Source organism: Salvelinus sp. IW2-2015, linkage group LG20 (assembly GCF_002910315.2).
Source record: "Salvelinus sp. IW2-2015 linkage group LG20, ASM291031v2, whole genome shotgun sequence".
NCBI classification, from domain to species: Eukaryota; Metazoa; Chordata; class Actinopteri; order Salmoniformes; family Salmonidae; genus Salvelinus; species Salvelinus sp. IW2-2015.
Window position 1 is genome coordinate 69806938 of NC_036860.1, and position 19867 is coordinate 69826804.

At 40.3% G+C, this 19867-nt stretch overlaps 1 protein-coding gene across 1 annotated transcript in view; it reads left to right on the forward strand.

The window, feature by feature from the left end:
• LOC111979890 (corticotropin-releasing factor receptor 1) overlaps window positions 1–19867 on the forward strand; it is a 159863-nt gene that overhangs the window by 112402 nt on the left and 27594 nt on the right. The window contains exon 6 of the mRNA XM_024010563.2: window positions 2513–2619. Coding sequence (XP_023866331.1) covers window positions 2513–2619 — 107 coding nt within the window. The remainder of the gene's footprint in view (window positions 1–2512; window positions 2620–19867) is intronic.

Genomic DNA, 19867 nt, shown 5'->3' on the forward strand with positions numbered 1-19867 from the left:
TCAGGTTTTATTGACTCTGTTTTCATGTCGCTGCATTGTTTGTGTTTCGTGTTTCTTTTATTTACTTAAAACACTCACTAACTGAACTTGCTTCCCGGCTCTCAGCGCACTCGTTACAACTGTCAACTGTGGAACCTTATAGACAGGTGTGTGCCTTTCCAAATCATGTCGAATCAGTTCAATTTACTACAGGTGGAATCCAATCATTTTGTAGAAACATCTCAAGGATCATCAATGGAAACAGAATGCACCTGAGCTCAATTTCGAGTCTCATAGCAAAGAGTCTGAATACCTATGTAAATAAGGTATTTCTGTTTTTTATTTTCAATAAATTTGCCCAAAATTCTAAAAACCTGTTTTCACTTTGTCATTATGAGGTATTGTGTGTAGATTGATGACGGAAAACTGTATTTAATCTAAGCCTGTAACGTAACAGAATGTGGTAAAAGGTGTGACATGAGGTGGCTACAGATTTTTTCATTTTTTCCCATCTGACTCATCAAGGCGTACGTTTGTAATCTGCCGGTGGTAATCTATCAAAGTCACAGATTAGATTGGGGGATTACAGAGGAGATAATCCCATCAGGATGATCCGGATGGATGAAGATTCACATTTGTATCTGGGGGGGGGTTTGGAGTTTGGTTTTTGTTTCTTTGTCTGTTAGTAGATCTTCGAGGGGAGAAAAACAGAGACAGGGAGATAACAGGAAGAGGAACATGTTGAAATAGACAAAACTAGAAGGTGCGCTCTGTGATGAAGTAATGAGAACATGTACAGAACAACATGTCCAGAAAGAAGACAGGGAGGGACTGTAGAGAAGGAGGACATATAAAACAGTTGAGAGACAGTTGCCCCAGAGGTGTTAACTGTACGGGAATATGGTCGAATCTGTAACCACAATTTGTACCACAATAAAGCTTCAAAATCAAAAGACTAGTCTGTTATCAAGAACACACTGCAGGCAGGGCAGCGGTCTGCTACCCACCATGGTTTTTAATTGGCTTGTAATTTGCTGCTCCCACTTCGTACAGAGCAGCAACTGCTGTGGAAGACTTGGATAACAATACTCAAGTATATTCAGTTTCACACTTAATTTCACATCCATTGAAGGAACACAAAAGTCTTCTGTTCAATTGGGGTGTGCTAAGTAGAACATTTAAACGCTGTAAAGTAAAGATGTGATTTCAAGTACCAATGACATATCATTTCCCTGTTTGATGTCAATGAAAATGACTAAATGAGGACATATAGTATGTGATATTTGATATCGCTCATTGCACATTGATATTAATGACAACAGTGATCATCTTGTCCCTTATAAAAATGCCATCTGGTTGGGTTATATGGGTCTTTTTAACAGATGATGGGAACTCATATAATCCAGTGTCAACTCAAACCTCTGCACTTTGACTCTGTCTATCTATTCAATACCAGACTGTTCTAACAGTACATAATACATACAGACATATTAAACCATTTTTATAGATGAAATTCAATTATGTTACCTTTATAGATCCGTTACATAGTCTGCTGTACATGATGCCCTCATGAGCGAAGGCTGTAATGCATGAACTATTGACATATGTAAAGACCACATAATCAAATATAATTGTATTTGTCACATGCGCCGAGTACAACAAGGTGTAGACTTTACCGTGAAAAGCTTACTTACTTTACCAATGCAGATATTAAAAGTGAGAAACATGTCCTAAATAACAAAAAGGAAATATTAACACAATAAAATAATTATAACAAGTCTATATACAAGGAGTACAGGTACCGAGTCAGGGGTACGTGCAGGGTACGAGGTAGTTCAGGTATTTTTTGATATGTACATGTAGGTAGGCGTAAAAGTGACTAGGCAATCGGGATAGATAATAAACAGAGTAGCGTGTGTGTGTGTGTGTATGTGTGTGTGTGTGTGTGTTGGAATGTCAACGTAGTATGTGTGGGTAGAGTACAGTGAGTGTGCAGAGAGCCAGTGCAAAAAAAAGGGTCTCAATGCAAATAGTCTGGATAGCCATTTGATTAACTGTTCCGTAGTCTTATGGCTTGGGGGTAAAGTTGTTCAGGAGCCTTTTGGTCCCAGACTTGGCGCTACGGTACCACTTCCCGTGCGGTAGCAGAGAGAACCGTTTATGACTTGGAAAGCTGGAGTCTTAGAACATTTTTAGTGCCTTCCTCTGACACGGCCTTGTATAGAGGACTTGGATGGCAAGGAGCTTGGCCCCATGATGTACCTGGGCCGTACGCACTACCCTCTGTAGCGCCTTATAGTCAAATGCCAAGCAATTGCCGTAATACGATTTATAGATGATACGTTTTGCACTGCTTTTAACAGTAGGCAATAGCAATACGAAAGTGCACGATATCTCTCATTAGGTTATTAGCTATCTTTTAACTTTGACAATGATGTACACTGCCAAGTATATAATTATGTGTCCATACTATTGTTTGCATATTACTGTAGTTTTTTGTGTATTATCTGGCTTTTTTTTCTCCTTTCTGCAGAAAAAGAGCAAGCTGCACTACCACATAGCGGTGATCATAAACTACATGGGACATTGTATCTCTCTGGCAGCCCTGTTGGTGGCCTTCATCCTCTTCATGAGGCTGAGGTGAGTGACACTGTCCTCCTTCTATCATTCCTCCATCGTGTCAACACGTCATATAACAGAAACAGATAACAACACGCCCAGCCGCCTGTTACGTTCCTTCACCATGTCAACACATCCACACAACCCCATAGCCTTGGTGACGGCTAAGTGTTTCATACTCAATCCAATACAACATGAAACAGTACAGTACAAAACCGAGAAGAAAATACCATAAATCCATAGTTCATAATACTCTATAATAATCCTGCCAAGATTCATGTAATTTCATGGCTCAGTTGACAGGATCCACATTCTTGTGCTCGATACTTGTCACTCGCCGGGGGGAATATGTCGTTATGTATACCACCAGCCCGGCCCTCAACCCTGCAGACAGCGCATGCTCTGTCATGACCCGTCAATGTCTAAATTGAATGTGGTGAATATAATGCAGCCCTGTTCGGTTCTGTCCTGTATGTGTTCAGCATATTAGTGAAGTGTGTCCTGCTGGAGTGKCGTGTATTATTCAAATACATTCACACACTCAGGCACGCACAAACGGAAAAACACACACTGACACCGACAAATCCACTCAGACTCGAACCCGTGTTCACAAAAAACACAATCTTGTTTTGCGAGAGGAGAGTGGTTGTGTTTCATTCTGGACTCCCAGGGCTCACCCGCTGGGCAAAAACTGGTTAGTCAACGTTGTTTCCACGTCATTTCAAAAACCAAAAACGTGATGACGTTGAATCAACGTGGGGGGGGGGGGGGGGGGGGGAATCAACGTGGGGGGAGTAATCAACGCGGGGGGGGGGGGTAATCAATGTGGGGGGGAGTAATCAACGTTGGGAGGGGAGTAATCATGTGGGGGGGGTAATCAACGTGGGGGGAGTAATCAGCGTAAGGGGGGGGTAATCAACGTGGGGGAGGAGTAATCAGCGTAAGGGAAATTTGTATTTTTTTCTGCAATCTTTACCTCAATCCAATGACATGGTGACTTTTACATTTTATTCACATTGAATTCACGTTAGTTGACAACTCACCAAAGTAAGCCAAAACTAGATGCTGGAAATACATCTGTTTGGAGGTGTTGACCAGTTAACTTCTACTTAACACTCATCCCGGATCCGGAGCATCCTCATCAGTTAAACAGGACTAGCATAGCCTAGCATAGCCCACAAGTAAATAATAGCATATAAATATCATGAAATCACAAGTCCAATACAGCAAATGAAAGATAAACATCTTGTGAATCCAGCCATCATTTCCGATTTTTAAATGTTTTACAGCGAAAAAACACAATATGTATTTCTATTAGCTAACCACAATAGCCAGACTCAACCGCATATTTTCACCATTTTTCTACCGCATAGGTAGCTATCACAAAACCGACCCAAATAGAGATATAATTAGTCACTAACCAAGAAAACAACTTCATCAGATGAGTCTTATAACATGTTATTACAATAAATGTATGTTTTGTTCGAAATGTGCATATTTGAGGTATAAATCATTAGTTTTACATTGCAGCTACCATCAAAAATATCACCAAAGCAGCCAGAATAATTACAGAGAGCAACGTGAAATCCTAAATACTCATCATAAAACATTTATGAAAAATACATGGTGTACAGCAAATGAAAGATAAACATCTTGTGATCCAGCCAATATTTCCGATTTTAAGTGTTTTACAGCGAAAACACAATATAGCATTATATTAGCTTACCACAATAGCCAAACACACAAATGCATTTATTAGCAGCAAAAGGTAGCGATCGCAAAAACCAGCAAAAGATATAAAATTAATCACTAACCTTGACCAACTTCATCAGATGACAGTCTTATAACATCAGGTTATACAATACACTTATGTTTTGTTCGAAAATGTGCATATTTAGAGCTGCAAACCTGGTTATACATTGTGAATATGTAGCATCGATTCACCAGAATGTCCGGAGCTAGTTTGGACACTCACCTAATCTGACCAAAGAACTCATCATAAACTTTACTAAAAAATACATGTTGGACAGCAAATGAAAGATACACTGGTTCTTAATGCAACCGCCGTGTTAGATTTTTTAAAATAACAAACAGCTTGCGTTATTGCGAGACAGCGCCCGCCAAAACAGCAGAGAATAGGAATGAACATTTTCCACAGAAATACGAAATAACATCATAAAATTGGCTTACTTTTGCTGAGCTTCCATCAGAATCTTGTACAAGGAGTTCTAGGTCCAGAAAAATCGTTGTTTGGTTTTAGAATGTCTCTCTTCCTGTCGAATTAGCAACCTTAGCTAGCCATGGCGCAAACATGCCATCTTCTCTCGACGCAAAGAATGGAAAATTCCAAAACCCAATAAACGTTGAATAAAACTGATACAACTCGGTTGAAAAAAACTACTTTAGATGTTATTATCACATATATCAAATGAAATCAGAGCCGGAGATATCCGCCGTGTATACCGAACGCTTTTCAGAAGCCAATGTTGATGTCCTTCACGCGCCAGAGAAGACAAAGAAAATCCAGACCTGTCACTCCAAAAGCTCTTGTTCGGCCTCAGATCAAGCTAGACACCCCATTCCACCTTCCACTGCCTGTTGACATCTAGTGGAAGGCGTATGAAGTGCATTCATAATCGATAAATATTAGGCAATTTAATAGGCAGGCCCTGGAACAGAGCCTCGTTTTCAGATTTTTCACTTCCTGTCTGGAAGTTTGCTGCCAAATGAGTTCTGTTTCACTCACAGATATAATTCAAACAGTTTTAGAAACTTGAGTGTTTTCTATCCAATAGTAATAATAATATGCATATTGTATGATCTAGAAAAGAGTACGAGGCCGTTTAAATTGGGCACGATTTTTTCCAAAGTGAAAACAGCGCCCCCCTATTGACAAAAGTTAAGGCATTGTGTGGTGGTGAAAGCAGTAATACGTGACAAACAGCATGTCACTAACAACCCAACATGTCAGTCAGCCAAAAAACCGCCCGTCTGTGTTTTCTCAAAGGCCGCACCGACACAGATTATCTGGACTCTGAGATTAAACATATAGTGTAAGAGATTGTTTAGAACAGATTATCCCAGATTAAGATACTGTCTCACTGCTTCAGTATCTCCAATCAGGAAGTCTCATTTGAGTTGTAACAACAGAGGAGTATTTTTTAGGCTCAATCTGGTTTAAATAGTCACATCTTCAACATCAGTGTCCTGTTTATTAACCTGTTAACCTCTCAGCTAATATAGCTGCGATTTGGTCGTACTGTATGTATATGTATGTAGAAAATAGAGGAGAGGCTAAAGTCGTGTAAAGTAGCAGGCAGGCCGGCAAGCGCTGGTCTACTGTTTACTTCCTTAACTGAAATGAAACAGCTAGCGGGAACAGATGTCTGGGATGGACACACACACACACCCTGAGACTTCATTACTCCCTCTCCACACATGGGCTGAACTCGCTGAAATCAGGGCCTGTTTTATATTTTTATTTTATCAGGCTGTGACAAAGCTGTCCTTTTTAATGTTTCATACACACAAAAAAATACATTTTTGGCTCTAAATCCCCCCTAGCTACTTCATGGGTATGGAGGATGGTAGCTGTGTGAGTCATACATTGTAAGTACTGTAACGACAGAAGAAAAAGTCCCTGAAAGGAGTATTTTCTCATTCACATGCCTCGCTTTGATAGATTATAGGTCTTCAATGTCTTTTGGCGTAAAATCGAAAGGCAAAAGGGGCGTTTTTTTTTTTTTACACCCATAAAACAGAGTTATTTTTATATATCATTTTATATCCTCTCTAATCTGCTCTTCAGGACTGTTTACAAAATCGATAATATAATTTGAAGGATTATCAGATTACGGAGATGAATCAAAATAGCTTCACTGCCTGAGTGCATTGTACAGTTAAAAGACAATGCACATCATTGCCACTCACGAGTGTATAAACTCGTCTTTGATCATGTAAACCTTTGCTGTACAGTTTAAGTGCCTTCAATGCATGCAGATTGTTTGGGTAGCTCGGCCAAGGAAACCACATTTTAAGAGGTTCTGTGTCTGCACATAAGCTTCGATAACACTTTGTTTGGATAGTCCTAAACCTTCTATTCAAACCCAGTGAAAACCCCAGGCCTGGTTTAGTGTGCGGACAAGTTTAGATTGAATGACTTGAGGTTATTTCCAGACAGGGAACACAACGGTAAGAAAAGGGTAAACATGTTATGCCTACTTGTTCAAGCCTCATTGAGTTAAAGCGCCCAACGCACTGTGAACAGTATTACTGAGTCTGAATTGTAGACAAAGCATCCATGTAGGAACCCTTCTGCCTCACCTTTCATTTTATTCACACTTGGTGACATTTGATATGATACTGCCGAGCACTGAAATATACAGATTAGTGTAAAAAGTGTAAAAGAGGTAAAGGTGCTTTCGTATGGGACGAGGGCTTAGTTGTATGTGCGGGAACTTCAGCTGACGTTTATCTAATTATATCGAATTGGGCGGACCGAAATGACTTTCGAGTTACACACGTGGATATTTCTTGTGCACAAGCTTTGTAATTGCCACCACTTGGAGACTTTGTAAACGTCATGATTTGTCAATTATTTTAACACTTAAGTGATTACGAAAAAGGAAAAGAATATCGGCGGAAACAACTCATTTAGATTATCAGTGACTTTCCACTGATCCTTGAACTAGGAGGACCTGGTGGTTTCTATTCCCATCCATGCTGACGTAGCAGCAGGATGAAGAGACAGGGGGATGTAGAGGATAGGAGGCTACAGACCTCAGAGACACATGGGTCTCAGTGTGAAGTGATGGCCCCTGGCCAGCTTCCTTCAGCTCCCCAGTGAACTGAGAAACGCACCGACAGTGAACATACCCAGGATCCCAGCACTGCACAGGCAGGGTGTTACCAACGCAGTGATATGCCATTTGAACTGTGAAACACACCAGGGGGGATCTGCGTCAGTGGAAAAGGACAAGCAGAGCAGCACTGCTGTCATCCACTAATGGAAAAACCCGTTGTGAAAACGACAGAGGCGTTATTCACGTAGCTTCACGTGTACAGCAACTCAAACCCCTTCAAATATGTGATACTAATCATATAATAAAATGTAAGACATAAGCCACTGTGGCGGAACTTTGGATCCCAAAGCAGCTGCTCGCCCACTTTCAGAGCGAGCATCCTAGTGTGACGTGTGACAGCTGGAGTGGTGCCTGGCAGTGATTGTCACAGCTCACCTGGCGCTGGCTGGCATCAACGCATCAGACGAAAAGTTGTCTAGCCTAGTGCCAGTCAATGTTTCAGCATGGTCTGATTTTTTATTAACTTTGCTTTCGTTCACTCCATTAGAGACAGTTTGCAGAGGTCCAGTTCAAACACGTTGTTAAAGACCTTTATTGCCAAGGTGCGAGCATGAACATAACATCCACATTGAATCAAGCTGCAAATCATTGACATACATACAGCTCCCTGTTGAAAGGGACAAAGTCTTCTACCAAAAAGGAAAAGCAAATAGCTGTAGAGATACTGTACCACAACATTTCTACCCAACATAGAGATGTCCTCATTATAAACCAAGGCACTTTTGCGGTTGCTTAAAGGGGACGATTACAGGCTCGTTTTAACAGCGATGTGTCATGTTTTTTTCCAGAGGGGGTCCCTGATCCCGCTTTCTTTTTTACAAGAGCTCAGAGATGTGTGAAAAGAGCCTTCAGCCCACTGCTTATTAGTGCCTCAAAGGGCTTCCTGGGGTAGCCATGGTGCTATGTTCGGTCTTCATTTGGTTTAATGGATCTTAGCCACGTGTCTGTCTAATTTCACTTTGCTTCACTAATGACTTTTGAAATGAATTCTACCCTGACCATAGTACTAATAACATGGTATGGGACTTCAAACTGTAGCACCTTCCAAAAGCATAATGAATGTTGCATACAAACTGCGTCAAGGGCAAAGCTGATGGCTAGAGAAGGGGAGAGGCTGAGGAGATTGAATTCATGCCTTTAATAATCCTTACAGCTCCATAAAGAGACTTCTTGATGATTAGGGTGATGGGAGTAATTTGCGACAACCTTCAAGGCATTCTGGAACAACATGGGACCATTGATTATGCTACTTTGTTTCAATACCCGGGTACTCTCTAACCTTGAGGGCAAGGTAGTTTTGGGCATCGAGTCATTATAGAGAGACCATTTAGAGACCTGGTGACCCACCTAAGGCAAGTCATTATCTCGATGGGTAACCTGCAATCTCTCACACACAAACACATATACATACACACACACACACACACACACACACACACACACACACACACACACACACACACACACACACACACACACACACACACACACACACACGACTCACAGATACAATTCACATTCCCCACGCACACTCCAGCGTTACCTCCTCCTGAAAAGGTAAAGTCCTATAGCCTGCTGTTGAGCAAGCAGATACACTAACCAATCACACAGATTGCTGACTTGACTCTAGTGCAAACAAGTGATGATTGTTCGTCAACGTATTTGACGTTGGGGGATTAAATAATACTTATGAATGGCTCAACAGACCCCGTTTCTGCTATCTTGGTTAATGGTGTATAATGTAATACACATTAATAGAAATTGACTGAAAGAAAACCAGTCAATACTCGTTTATACCGATTCAGGATCACTTTATCAGGTAATGCACAATGGCAGAAGTGTGGTATATCATAAGGGAAATAATTATTCTCTTCTTTACCAAGACTGGAACATGCTGTAAGCCTAAATAAAAAAAGCCAAGGAATGGACAACTGCCTATATCTCTCTGCTGAGTACTGAAATCACATGTTCATCATCTCATTCTGCTGGAAGTTAGTGATTCAGAGAATTTCTGACCTTTAATTATTTGATTTCTGCCATATAACACACAAGGGAATACATGTAGTTGTCCCACTTCAGTAAAAATACTTTAAAGTACTACTTAAGTAGTTTTGGGTATCTGTACTTCACTATTTATATTTTTGACTACTTTTACTTTGACTTTGTCACGCCCTGACCGTAGAGAGCTTTTTATGTCTCTATTTTGATTTGGTCAGGGTGGGATTTGGGTGGGCATTCTATGTTCTTTTTTCTACGTTTTGTATTTCTTTGTGTTTGGCCGGGTGTGGTTCTCAATCAGAGGCAGCTGTCTATCGTTGTCTCTGATTGAGAATCATACTTAGGTAGCTTTTCCCCACTGATGCTTTGTGGGTAGTTATTTTCTGTTTTCTGCACCTGACAGGACTGTTTCGGTTTCGTTCATTCTCTTTGTTGTTTTGTTATTTAGTGTTCAGTTTAATAAAAAGCATGAACACTTACCACGCTGTGCTTTGGTCCGATTCTTCATCTTCATACGACGACCTTTACAGACTTCACTACATTCCTAAAAAAGAGTATGTCATTTTTACTCCAAACATTTTCCCTGACACCCAAAAGTACTCGTTACATTTTGAATACTTAGCAGGACAGGAAGATGTATGAATTTATCAAGAGAACATCCCTGGTCATCCCTACTGCCTCTGATCTGGCAGACTAACTAAACATTCATGCTTCGTTTGTAAATTATGTCTAAGTGTTGGAGTGTGCCTCTGGCTGTCCATATTTTTTTTTAAATAAAATTAAAATGATGTCGTCTGGTTTGCTTAATGTAAAGAATGTGAAATCATTTATACTTTAACTTTTGATACTTAAGTATATTTAAAACCAAATACTTTTAGACTTTTACTCAAGTAGTTTTTTACTGGGTGACTTTCACTTTTACTTGAGCCATTTTCTATTGAGGTATCTTAACTTTTACTCAAGTATGACAATTGGGTACTTTTTCCATCTGCAAACTTACATACAGTATATACACATGCACACACAAATCTGGGTTCCCTATCGCTTACTATTGTCACAACAAACAGGAAACGATTAGGTGATTCCAGTGCACCCAGATATCCAGCTTGACTATTTCAAAATCAGAACTTGACAATGTATTATTCAAGTAGCTATGATGTATAATGTGTTGGTGCTTGTGCCTAGTGTTGTAGTAGACGATATAGAATGAAAGAGAATAGAACATCCCATAGAACATATCAAAAATAGAACACAGTGTAGAACAGAACATCTCTGAGTTCTAGGTGGGAATACGTATGTAGCATTTAGCCATTGCATGTTGTGGATGGACTATTTGTTGTTGAAATGCATAATATCCTGTTGTGGCAAACCGCTTTAGTTATGTACATGGTATTTAGCTCAGCTGCAGTTCTACCAGAACAGCATGTTCTGGTAGAACTGATCTGGGTTTAAATGGTCTTGGTTTTACCACACTTGTGGCCATGCTCCCATATTTACCCAGCCCATTGTGGCTTGTAACACTGCACTGCACCACACTCCAGTTCTTTTCCACAGTCCCCTTTAACTTATTGTGAAATAATCTGTTATTCTGCAGGTCTGGAGTTGGAAGTAAGAACGAGAAGTGTGTCCGATTGTGACAATGGTTGTGTTGCCAGAGATTTGAACTTCGACTGAGCCCAGAGAAGAGAACTCAAGTGTATGTGTGCAACTTTGTCTCAGGGCAATTTGTTTTATTCTGTGACACTCCATTTAGTAATATATGTTACGTTAAATTATGAATGGAATAGCAGTCGTACAATATCATATGAATTAGAGGACCTATAGCAGGGTTCCCCAACTGTTAGCAGGGTTCCCCAAGTTTTCGGACCAAAAGTATATGTTAGAATTTGCATTGTTGGACATAAGACTGTAAAAACACCAGCATATTATATCTGTTTGGGCTTCTTGCGGTCAATTTGCAGTTGCTGGTTAAGTGTGCCTTGAATTCTAAATAAATCACAGACAGTGTCATCAGCAAAGCACCCCCACACCATAACACCTCCTCCTTCATGCTTTAAAGTGAGAAATGCACATGCGGAGATCAATCGTTCACCTCACACCGCGTCACACAAAGACACGGCAGTTGGAACCAAAATAATCCAATTTGGACTCCAGACCAAAAGGACAAATTTCCACCGGTCTAATGTCCATTGCTTGTGTTTCTTGGCCCAAGCAAGTCTCTTTGTCGGTAGTGTATGTCGTACCATACGTCTTACCTGGTCATACAATAGCATATTAATTGGATGCTGTAAGTTATCATAGGACTTGGGGGAACATATAGTGCTATACATCTTTCTCTAAAACCAGGATGTTTGTTGCGTCTTAACAACAAAGGAGATTTTATGTTGGTGGTTAGGTGAACTAACTACAAAGGTTAGCTTAAGTTAATTTACATGAAAGGTTAGGGGAAACTAAAGCGACAAAGGTTTGGTGAATTTACATGGCAGGTTAGTTGAATTGGGTTCATTTTAGAATAAGGGTTAGTGGAAGGGTTAGCTAAAATACTAGTTTTCCCTGACACGACTCGACGCGCAACGTTTGGATTGTTAGACAGATGGGCATTACACTTACCCATCCTCTCTGACCAACGTCCCTTCCTTTGTTTCTGTCTGAAGAAGCTAGACCATAGCATACGTCTTGCAGGCGCTCAGAAATACGTAAAGTATGTTTCACATGGCTCTGAGGCCAGGCTGGTGTGTGTGCGTATCAATTCCTCATTCCGAACCTCCGAACCTCCGCATATAGCCTGGGTCCCCATACAGAGAAGCTTGTTGTCCTAATCACCACTTAATTTAGATAAGGGCTACAGCACTGCCGGTGGTGTGGGTGAGTCTGATAATTTAGTATGTAGAGTTTCTCTCGTCATTCATGGAGCTAGGCAACATCTTGACTGTGGTGCGGCATATTTCACAAGCATTTCGCTACATCCGCCATAACATCTGGTAAATATGTGTATGGACCAATACAATTTGATTTGTTTGTTCTCAATAGAGATAGAGTGTTTCCAAATGGCCCCTATTCCCTATAGAGTGCTCTACTTTTGACCAGAGCCCTGGTCAAACGTACCTATTCCCTATATAGTGCCCTACTTTTGACCAGAGCCCTAGTCAAAAGTAGTGCACTGCGTATAAAGGAATAGGGTCCCAATTGAAGCAACCAGAACGTTGGAACCTCAGTCCCTCCCCTGAAGACATCTCGCCACTGGCGACTTTGGCAGTCTAATCATGTCACCTCTATATTGTCGTGATGACATCAACCCACAGACAGAGAGAGAGAGACTGTCTCCTAGAGTGGCGTTGGAGGGCATGTGCCTTAGAACTTTCCTTTGGGTGAACCAACTGTAGATGTTCTGTTCTGACGATTTTAAAAAACAAAATCCTGTTTTAGATTATACCGTTGTAAAACTCTTGTAAAAGTTTGACAGAAAGAGTTTGTTAGGATATGGAGTGTTTTATTCTCTTGAAGGCAAAAGGACTTACTGAAATTGTAATATTCCATTTAGCAGACGCTTTTAGCAGCTGTGCCGTCGTCGTGCAACATTTGGTGTATGGGTGGCCCAGTGGCATTAAACCCTCAACCCTTGGTGTTGCAAGTGCCATGCTCTACTGACTGAAACACACAGAATCACTGTGTGAACTGAAGTTACTGAAGCCTCATTTCTTGTTCTCCTCATATATTTGTGTACCCTGTAAATTGGTAGTGTGCTTACAGTCAGTATCCCCAATGAATAAATTGTGCACTGGGCAGTCTGGCACATTCAAGAAACACTGTAAATAGATTTAGGCCCTGAGAAGAGAATCGCAAATTGAGTTTCTGCGTTTATTGTTCTTTTCATAATTGGCTTCACTTTGTCCTCCCTAACTCTCCCTTCTCCCACTTTATCATAATATTTATCTCTGTCACTTTTCTAATGACAAAAGTTTAATTTGCTCGTGAAATGACAGGAAGTGCCTTATTATTAATCAAATTAAAATGAAAAGAATAATGATAAAGTTTATTTTCAGGCCAATATTTTGCTCTCACAGCACCACACAGCACAGAGCTCCACCCAAGCCCTGCATTGCATTCCTCTTCAGGGCCATTCTCTTCCCTTTTTACCTACATTGATAGCAGAGGCAAATAAATCAAAGAATCACTTTGATGCCTCTTATATCCTAATTTGTTCCTCTGAACCTGCACTTTAAAATAAATACATGTGCACGCCATCTAACGCAATCCCTCAGAGACACTTCTCCATGGAGAGCGTGGACGACCAGGGGCTCTGCGTGCAGTGTGCATGTGTGTATGTGTGTGTGCCTTTCAAGCTGTGTTTTATATAAGATAATCATTTTGAAAGTATGTGTGTCTGCTGTCCAGGCCTAGATACTCTGTCAACAAGAGACTGTCTACATATACTCGCCAAAAAGACACATTCTGAAACCTCAACCTCCTCAGTGTTTTGATTTCAGATTAAAAGTGACATTTCCTGTATGACACACACCAGATATTTTGGGTTTATGTGAGTGTCTGTACTTCAAATATTAGTCCTCTAGAATGCTTTTAAGTCTCGTTAATTTAATAGGATTTGATGGGTCAGCCCCCGGGCTTCTCAAATGTCTACTTAATTGGAAACATAACACACTGTATGACTCGGCATACCTACCAGCTAGAGTTAACCATATTCCAAAATGTTTTCCCCTGAAGACCATCGCAGTCCAGGGCCCATGGTCAAAAGTAGTGCACAACAGATGGAATAGAGTGCCATTGGGATCCTTGTTTGGCTCTGAGATCTCCATGAAAGTGCATCTGTAAATAGAATTGAGGTAGATTTCTAGAGCTTCAGATCCTTTCTTTGGCTGACGAATGAATAGTAAAAGAACGTACGGTTATGTCTGAAGGAAGGACAGCAACCTCGAATTGACCGACTAAACCTTGTCCACGATACCTTGTCAGGGAAAATAATGGAGAGAAAGTAGGAGGATAAGGAAACATGGGGTCCACTCTCTGCTGCCTCCGTAATTTATCCAGCCTGACTGACGAAGAGTAAGAGAGATGTGGGGGGAGGGCGAGCGAGAGAGAGAGAGAGAAAAATAGAATGAGGGAGTGACAGAAGAGAGAGAGTGAAGAAGAGAGGAGTAAAATATGAGAGTAAATTACAGTGGTCATTTGAAAGAGGGAGAAGGAAATGAGGTGAGGGTGAGATGAAGGAGAGGGTTCAACTGGAAGATGACGCACAGAGGGGGAAGAGACGAGAAGAGAGAGTCAAAGGAATTAGTAAATTTCTTTTGAGAGAAAAATAAAGAGAGGGAAAGGCAGAGGACCATGTCTACATTGGCTGTACCCCACACAGTCCTGGTGGATTAGTCATTAATAATTTAGGAATTCAGATGGTTTTTTTCAAAAGCTTAAAAGGCTTTGTTTTTGGCAAACCTGTAGGTGTAGCTATGTCAGCCATGTGTGCATGCATGCGTGCTTACGTGCGCGTTGTGCCTCTTGTACAACCACAAAGAACTTACTGTAACATCGGTAAAAACAGGTAATCTAGCACAGTGTATATTCTGCCACATTTATTACATTGGTAGGAAAGGTTTTGAATAAACACATGATGTAATGAGCCATCTAAAATATAGTATAAAGGGGGAGGAATGCTGTCAATACATGCTTTCAGAAAGTATTCACACCCCATTACTTTTTTCACACTTGTGGTGTTACAGCAATTTAAAATGAACAAAATGTATATATTTTTTGTCACTGGCCTAACACCAATACCCCATAATGTCAAAGTGGAACTAAATTAATTAAAAATGAAAAAGCTGAAATGTCTTTGGAGTCAATAAGTATTTAAGTTAGATTGTTCGCAAAAACGTTTCAGGAGCCTCTCACACACATCCGTTCATTGCAACACGCTAGCTCAGCCCCCCAAATATCGTTTTTGGGAGGAGATTTCCTTTAATAACTTCACCATGCTCAAAGGAATATTCAAGTTTTGCTTTTTTATTTTTTACTAATCTACCGATAGGTGCCCTTCTTTGTAGGCATTGGAAAAACTCCCTGGTCTTTTGTGGTTAAACTTTTTCAGATACCTACAAATTAGAGACTATGTTAGAAAACACCTCCCGACATTTGGGAATGCTAAACCTTCCATGGTTGACGGATGCATAAAAAATATGCCCCACCTCAGACAAACTGATATCTCTTCTATATGACGCTTTTCCAATCTGTTAGCATACCTACTACCGATGCCATTAAGGCAAAATGGAGAAGAAACTAGGGACTGACATTTCTTGTGCAGACTGGGAAATAGCTTGGAGTATATACACACTACTCCAGACATCGTCTCATACAATTCAAAGGTATTACACAGATTACACTATTCCAAAACTAAACTGCATAGGATATTTCCTGATACATCCCCTATGTGTGATAAATGTCAGGCTGCACAGGTACACTACTCCACAGCTTTGCCCTATGCTCTAACTTGTATGGTTATTGGTGTGGAATTTTTAGGATCTGAAGTTCTGGAGATTTAAATTGGCCCAGACCCGCTTCTGATAATCCTGGGAGTGACTGATTCCCTAAACGGATTAACCAACCCCAAAACAACTCATCTCTTAGTCTCATTTCGGCAAAAAAAAATGATCTTGTTGTTTTGGAAAAGGAGGAAGCTCCCTCTACCAAATTATGGCTCAACGAATTGGCAAACACTGTACACTTAGAAAGAATTTATATATTTCTGAACAATAAATTATCAACATTTGATCAAATCTGGCAGCCTTTCCTCTCTTACTTGGACCAGTCGGCGCTGTGAATTTGTACATCTTAACGCACACTCAATTGTAATATTTGAATCTACCTCTGGGCGGCATGTGATTGCCCCGCACCGAGCAGTTGGAGGGGTGACATCTACCCTCTTTCTTTCTACCTCTCCTTGTTCTGTATGTCTTGTTTTGTATTATTTGTTTTGTACCTAGAACTCTGGGTCTTGTTGTTTCTGTCTGCTTGTATGTTTAGATAAGAATGGCATTACTTGCCTTTTATTACACCATTCTTTGTAATGTGTTCAATTGAAAATATATTTGAACATTTTTTTTTTGTTTTTGTTTCATATTAACCATTGTTGATGCGAAATGCATCATACCGGCTGTATTTTAAAAGTATATCTTCAAAACTTGATTGCTGACATGCAAAACATTTTTGGGACTATAATCAACAATGGCAAATTATACAAATACCAAAAGCTCCTTTTTTGGGTTGGAACTTCTATTTAATAATACTTTGGAGGGTGTATCAATACACAATAGTCACTACAAAAATACAGCTGTCCTTTCCTAGCTCAGTTGCCGGAGAGGAAGGAAACCGCTCAAGGATTTCACTCTAAGGCCAATTTAAAACAGCTAAAGAGTTTAATTGCTGGGATAAGAAAAACTGAGGATGTACAAACAACATTTAGTTCCTCCACAGTACTAACCTAAATGACAGAGTGAAAAGAAAGAAGCCTGTACAGAACAGAAAATATCTCAAAAACATGCATCCTGGTTGCAACAAGGCACTAAAGTAATACTGCAAAAAATGTGGCAAAGCAATTCACTTTTTGTCCTGAGTACAAAAGTGTTTATATTTGGGGCACATCCAGTACAGCACAATACTAAGTAAAGTACCACTCTCCATATTTTCAAGCAATTGGTGGCTGGCATCATGTTATGGGTATGCTTGTAATCATTACGGACTGGGGAGTTTTCAGGATAAAAAATGAATGGAATGGAGCTAAGCACAGGAAAAATCCAAAAGAAAACCCTGGTTCAGACACTGGGAGATGAATTCACCTTTCAACAGGACAATAACTTAAAACACAAGGCCAAAAATATACACTGGAGTTGTTTACCCTGAACACAGTGAATGTTGCTGAGTTGTCAAGCTACAGGTTTGACCTAAATCTGCTTGAAGAAATCTACGCATTACTTGAAAATGGTTGTCTAAGCAATGATCAATGACCAATTTGAAAGAGCTTGAAGAAGAATTTTGAAAGAATAATGAAATAATATTGTACAATCCAGGTGTGCAAAAGCTCTTATAGATTTACCTAGAAAGATCAGTCAAAAGTTTGGACACACCTATTTATTCAAGGGTTTTTCTTTATTTGTACTATTTGCTACATTGGAGAATAATAGTGAATACATCAATAAATAGCATATATGGAATCATGTAGTAAGTAAAAAAGTGTTAAACAAATCAAAATATATTAAAATGTGATATTCTTCAAAGTAGCCACCGTTTGCCTTGATGACAGCTTTGCACACGCTTGGCATTCTCTCAACCAGCTTCACCTGTAATGCTCTCCAACAGTCTTGAAGGAGTTCCCACATACGCTGAGCCCTTGTTGGCTGCTTTTCCTTCACTCTGCGGTCCAGCTCATCCCAAACCATCTCAATTGCTATTAGCTATTAGCCCATACACATTGAATAACAGATTCCCTACATGGAACAACAATAGTGCCCCCCAAAAATCACAAGAAAGGTTGTTTCTGAATTGTCTGTCCTATATATATATAAAAAAAAATTACATGTATTTAACCCCTTATTTTTAGCACTTAACAGTCTCCATAATATATATACTTACTTCCATTCATTTTTTTCAACTTTTACATTCAGATGAGTATTGGGGAGCATGTGGGTGTCCTAAATCAAAACAACTGACATGTACATGTTTGTGAGGGTCTCACCTTTCCACAGAGGGATATTAGTGTGTAGCCCAAACTGTTCAGACGCTACAGACAGAAGTCGGCAGATCAGTTGTACCGACTTCAGACGAGATCCCAAGACGCTTGCGGGGATCGTAGACCAAAATGGAGAACACCATCGTGTTCGTGAGAGTATCCTCTTGCCTTAGAGGCTCGTGATAGTTTGTAGAACGTTCAGACGCTACAGACAATTTTGTGAGAAGGCCAATTTTCGGGATGTCTCATGGTTTGACAAACACCGCTCTAGCTGTGTGGAGCGGCAGGTAGCCTAGTGGTTAGAGCGTTGGACTCGTAACCGAAAGGTTGCAAGATTGAATCCCCCGAGCTGACAAGGTAAAAATCTGTCGTTCCGCCCTGAACAAGGCAGTTACCCACTGTTCCTTGGCCGTCCTTGAAAATAATAATTTGTTCTTAACTGACTTGCCTAGTTAAATAAATAGCTCTGTCACCTTCCACAGATATCTGTAGTTAAACTGATTAATTTTTATGGGGATCTCTTTATTATGCTAAATAGATTTCCGCGGGGCTGACATTGACTCTAGGGGGTTTAATTAAACATGTTCAACTGCTTTCGTTAGCTTATTCTCTCACTGCAGTGGGTTTAAGACAAGTGTTTTAGCTATCTGGAATTAAGTACATTTCCAAGACAAAATCCAAGAACGTTATTTTCAAGAGTCTAATTTCTTCATAACTTTCTTGATAGGAAGAAGCCTAAGAACATTTCTAATTACTTTACTGAGAATAGCAACTTTTCGTAGTTTAAGTATAAGCTTAAGGAAAAAATGGCGCTTACAAAGAAATGTATTCTTCAGAAGGTTTTGTGAATCCGGGCCGTGCTGGTTCTGGATGCTTTCCTTTCCTAGTGTCTTATTACCTCCAAGTTTGTGCACCAATTGTGTGAATTACAACCTTGACTGATCTAATAAGCCATGCATTAGCTGGTCCAATTCGATCAGTCATTCCTGTGGGTTGAAGAAACTGCTGGGCTGCTGGTGATACTGAGGCCTGTGGAAAAGATTGATCAGCTTGCCCAACTCTACCTTAGAGGGTAAAGGGAGATGATTGTGAGGTGGTTTGCGTTGCCACTGGAGGTGGGATGAATGGTTGGAACAGAACAGAGAAAGTGATACGCCACATGCTTGAGGGAGCGGGTCTTGTCTAGCTCTTTAGACTTACTGTAGGGAATATGTCAATTGTGGTACACACGAAGCCACGCACACCACACAGAAGCCCACGCACTGCACCAACACACACACACACACACACACACACACACACACACACACACACACACACACACACACACACACACACACACAAAGCCACACACACACGGCAATACACATGCGGTACTAATTATGCAAAACACACATCCAAAAACACACACACACAAACTTCCCCAATATCTCTTAAACTTCTCTCTTTTTATCACGGTCCCATTATTCATCATTCCATCATATGAATTAACAACATTGTACTGCGTAGCATGAGGAAATGTCGTGCTCGCCTCAAAATGTTGTAGTAAGAAAAAATATTCATAATTACACTGAAGGAAAAACTGCACTCACTGCAAACACTGCAATAATTATACTGCATACCACCAGCCCTTAACTTGTCCTCTGTTCTCTCCTCTACCACCAGGAGTATTGCAGTG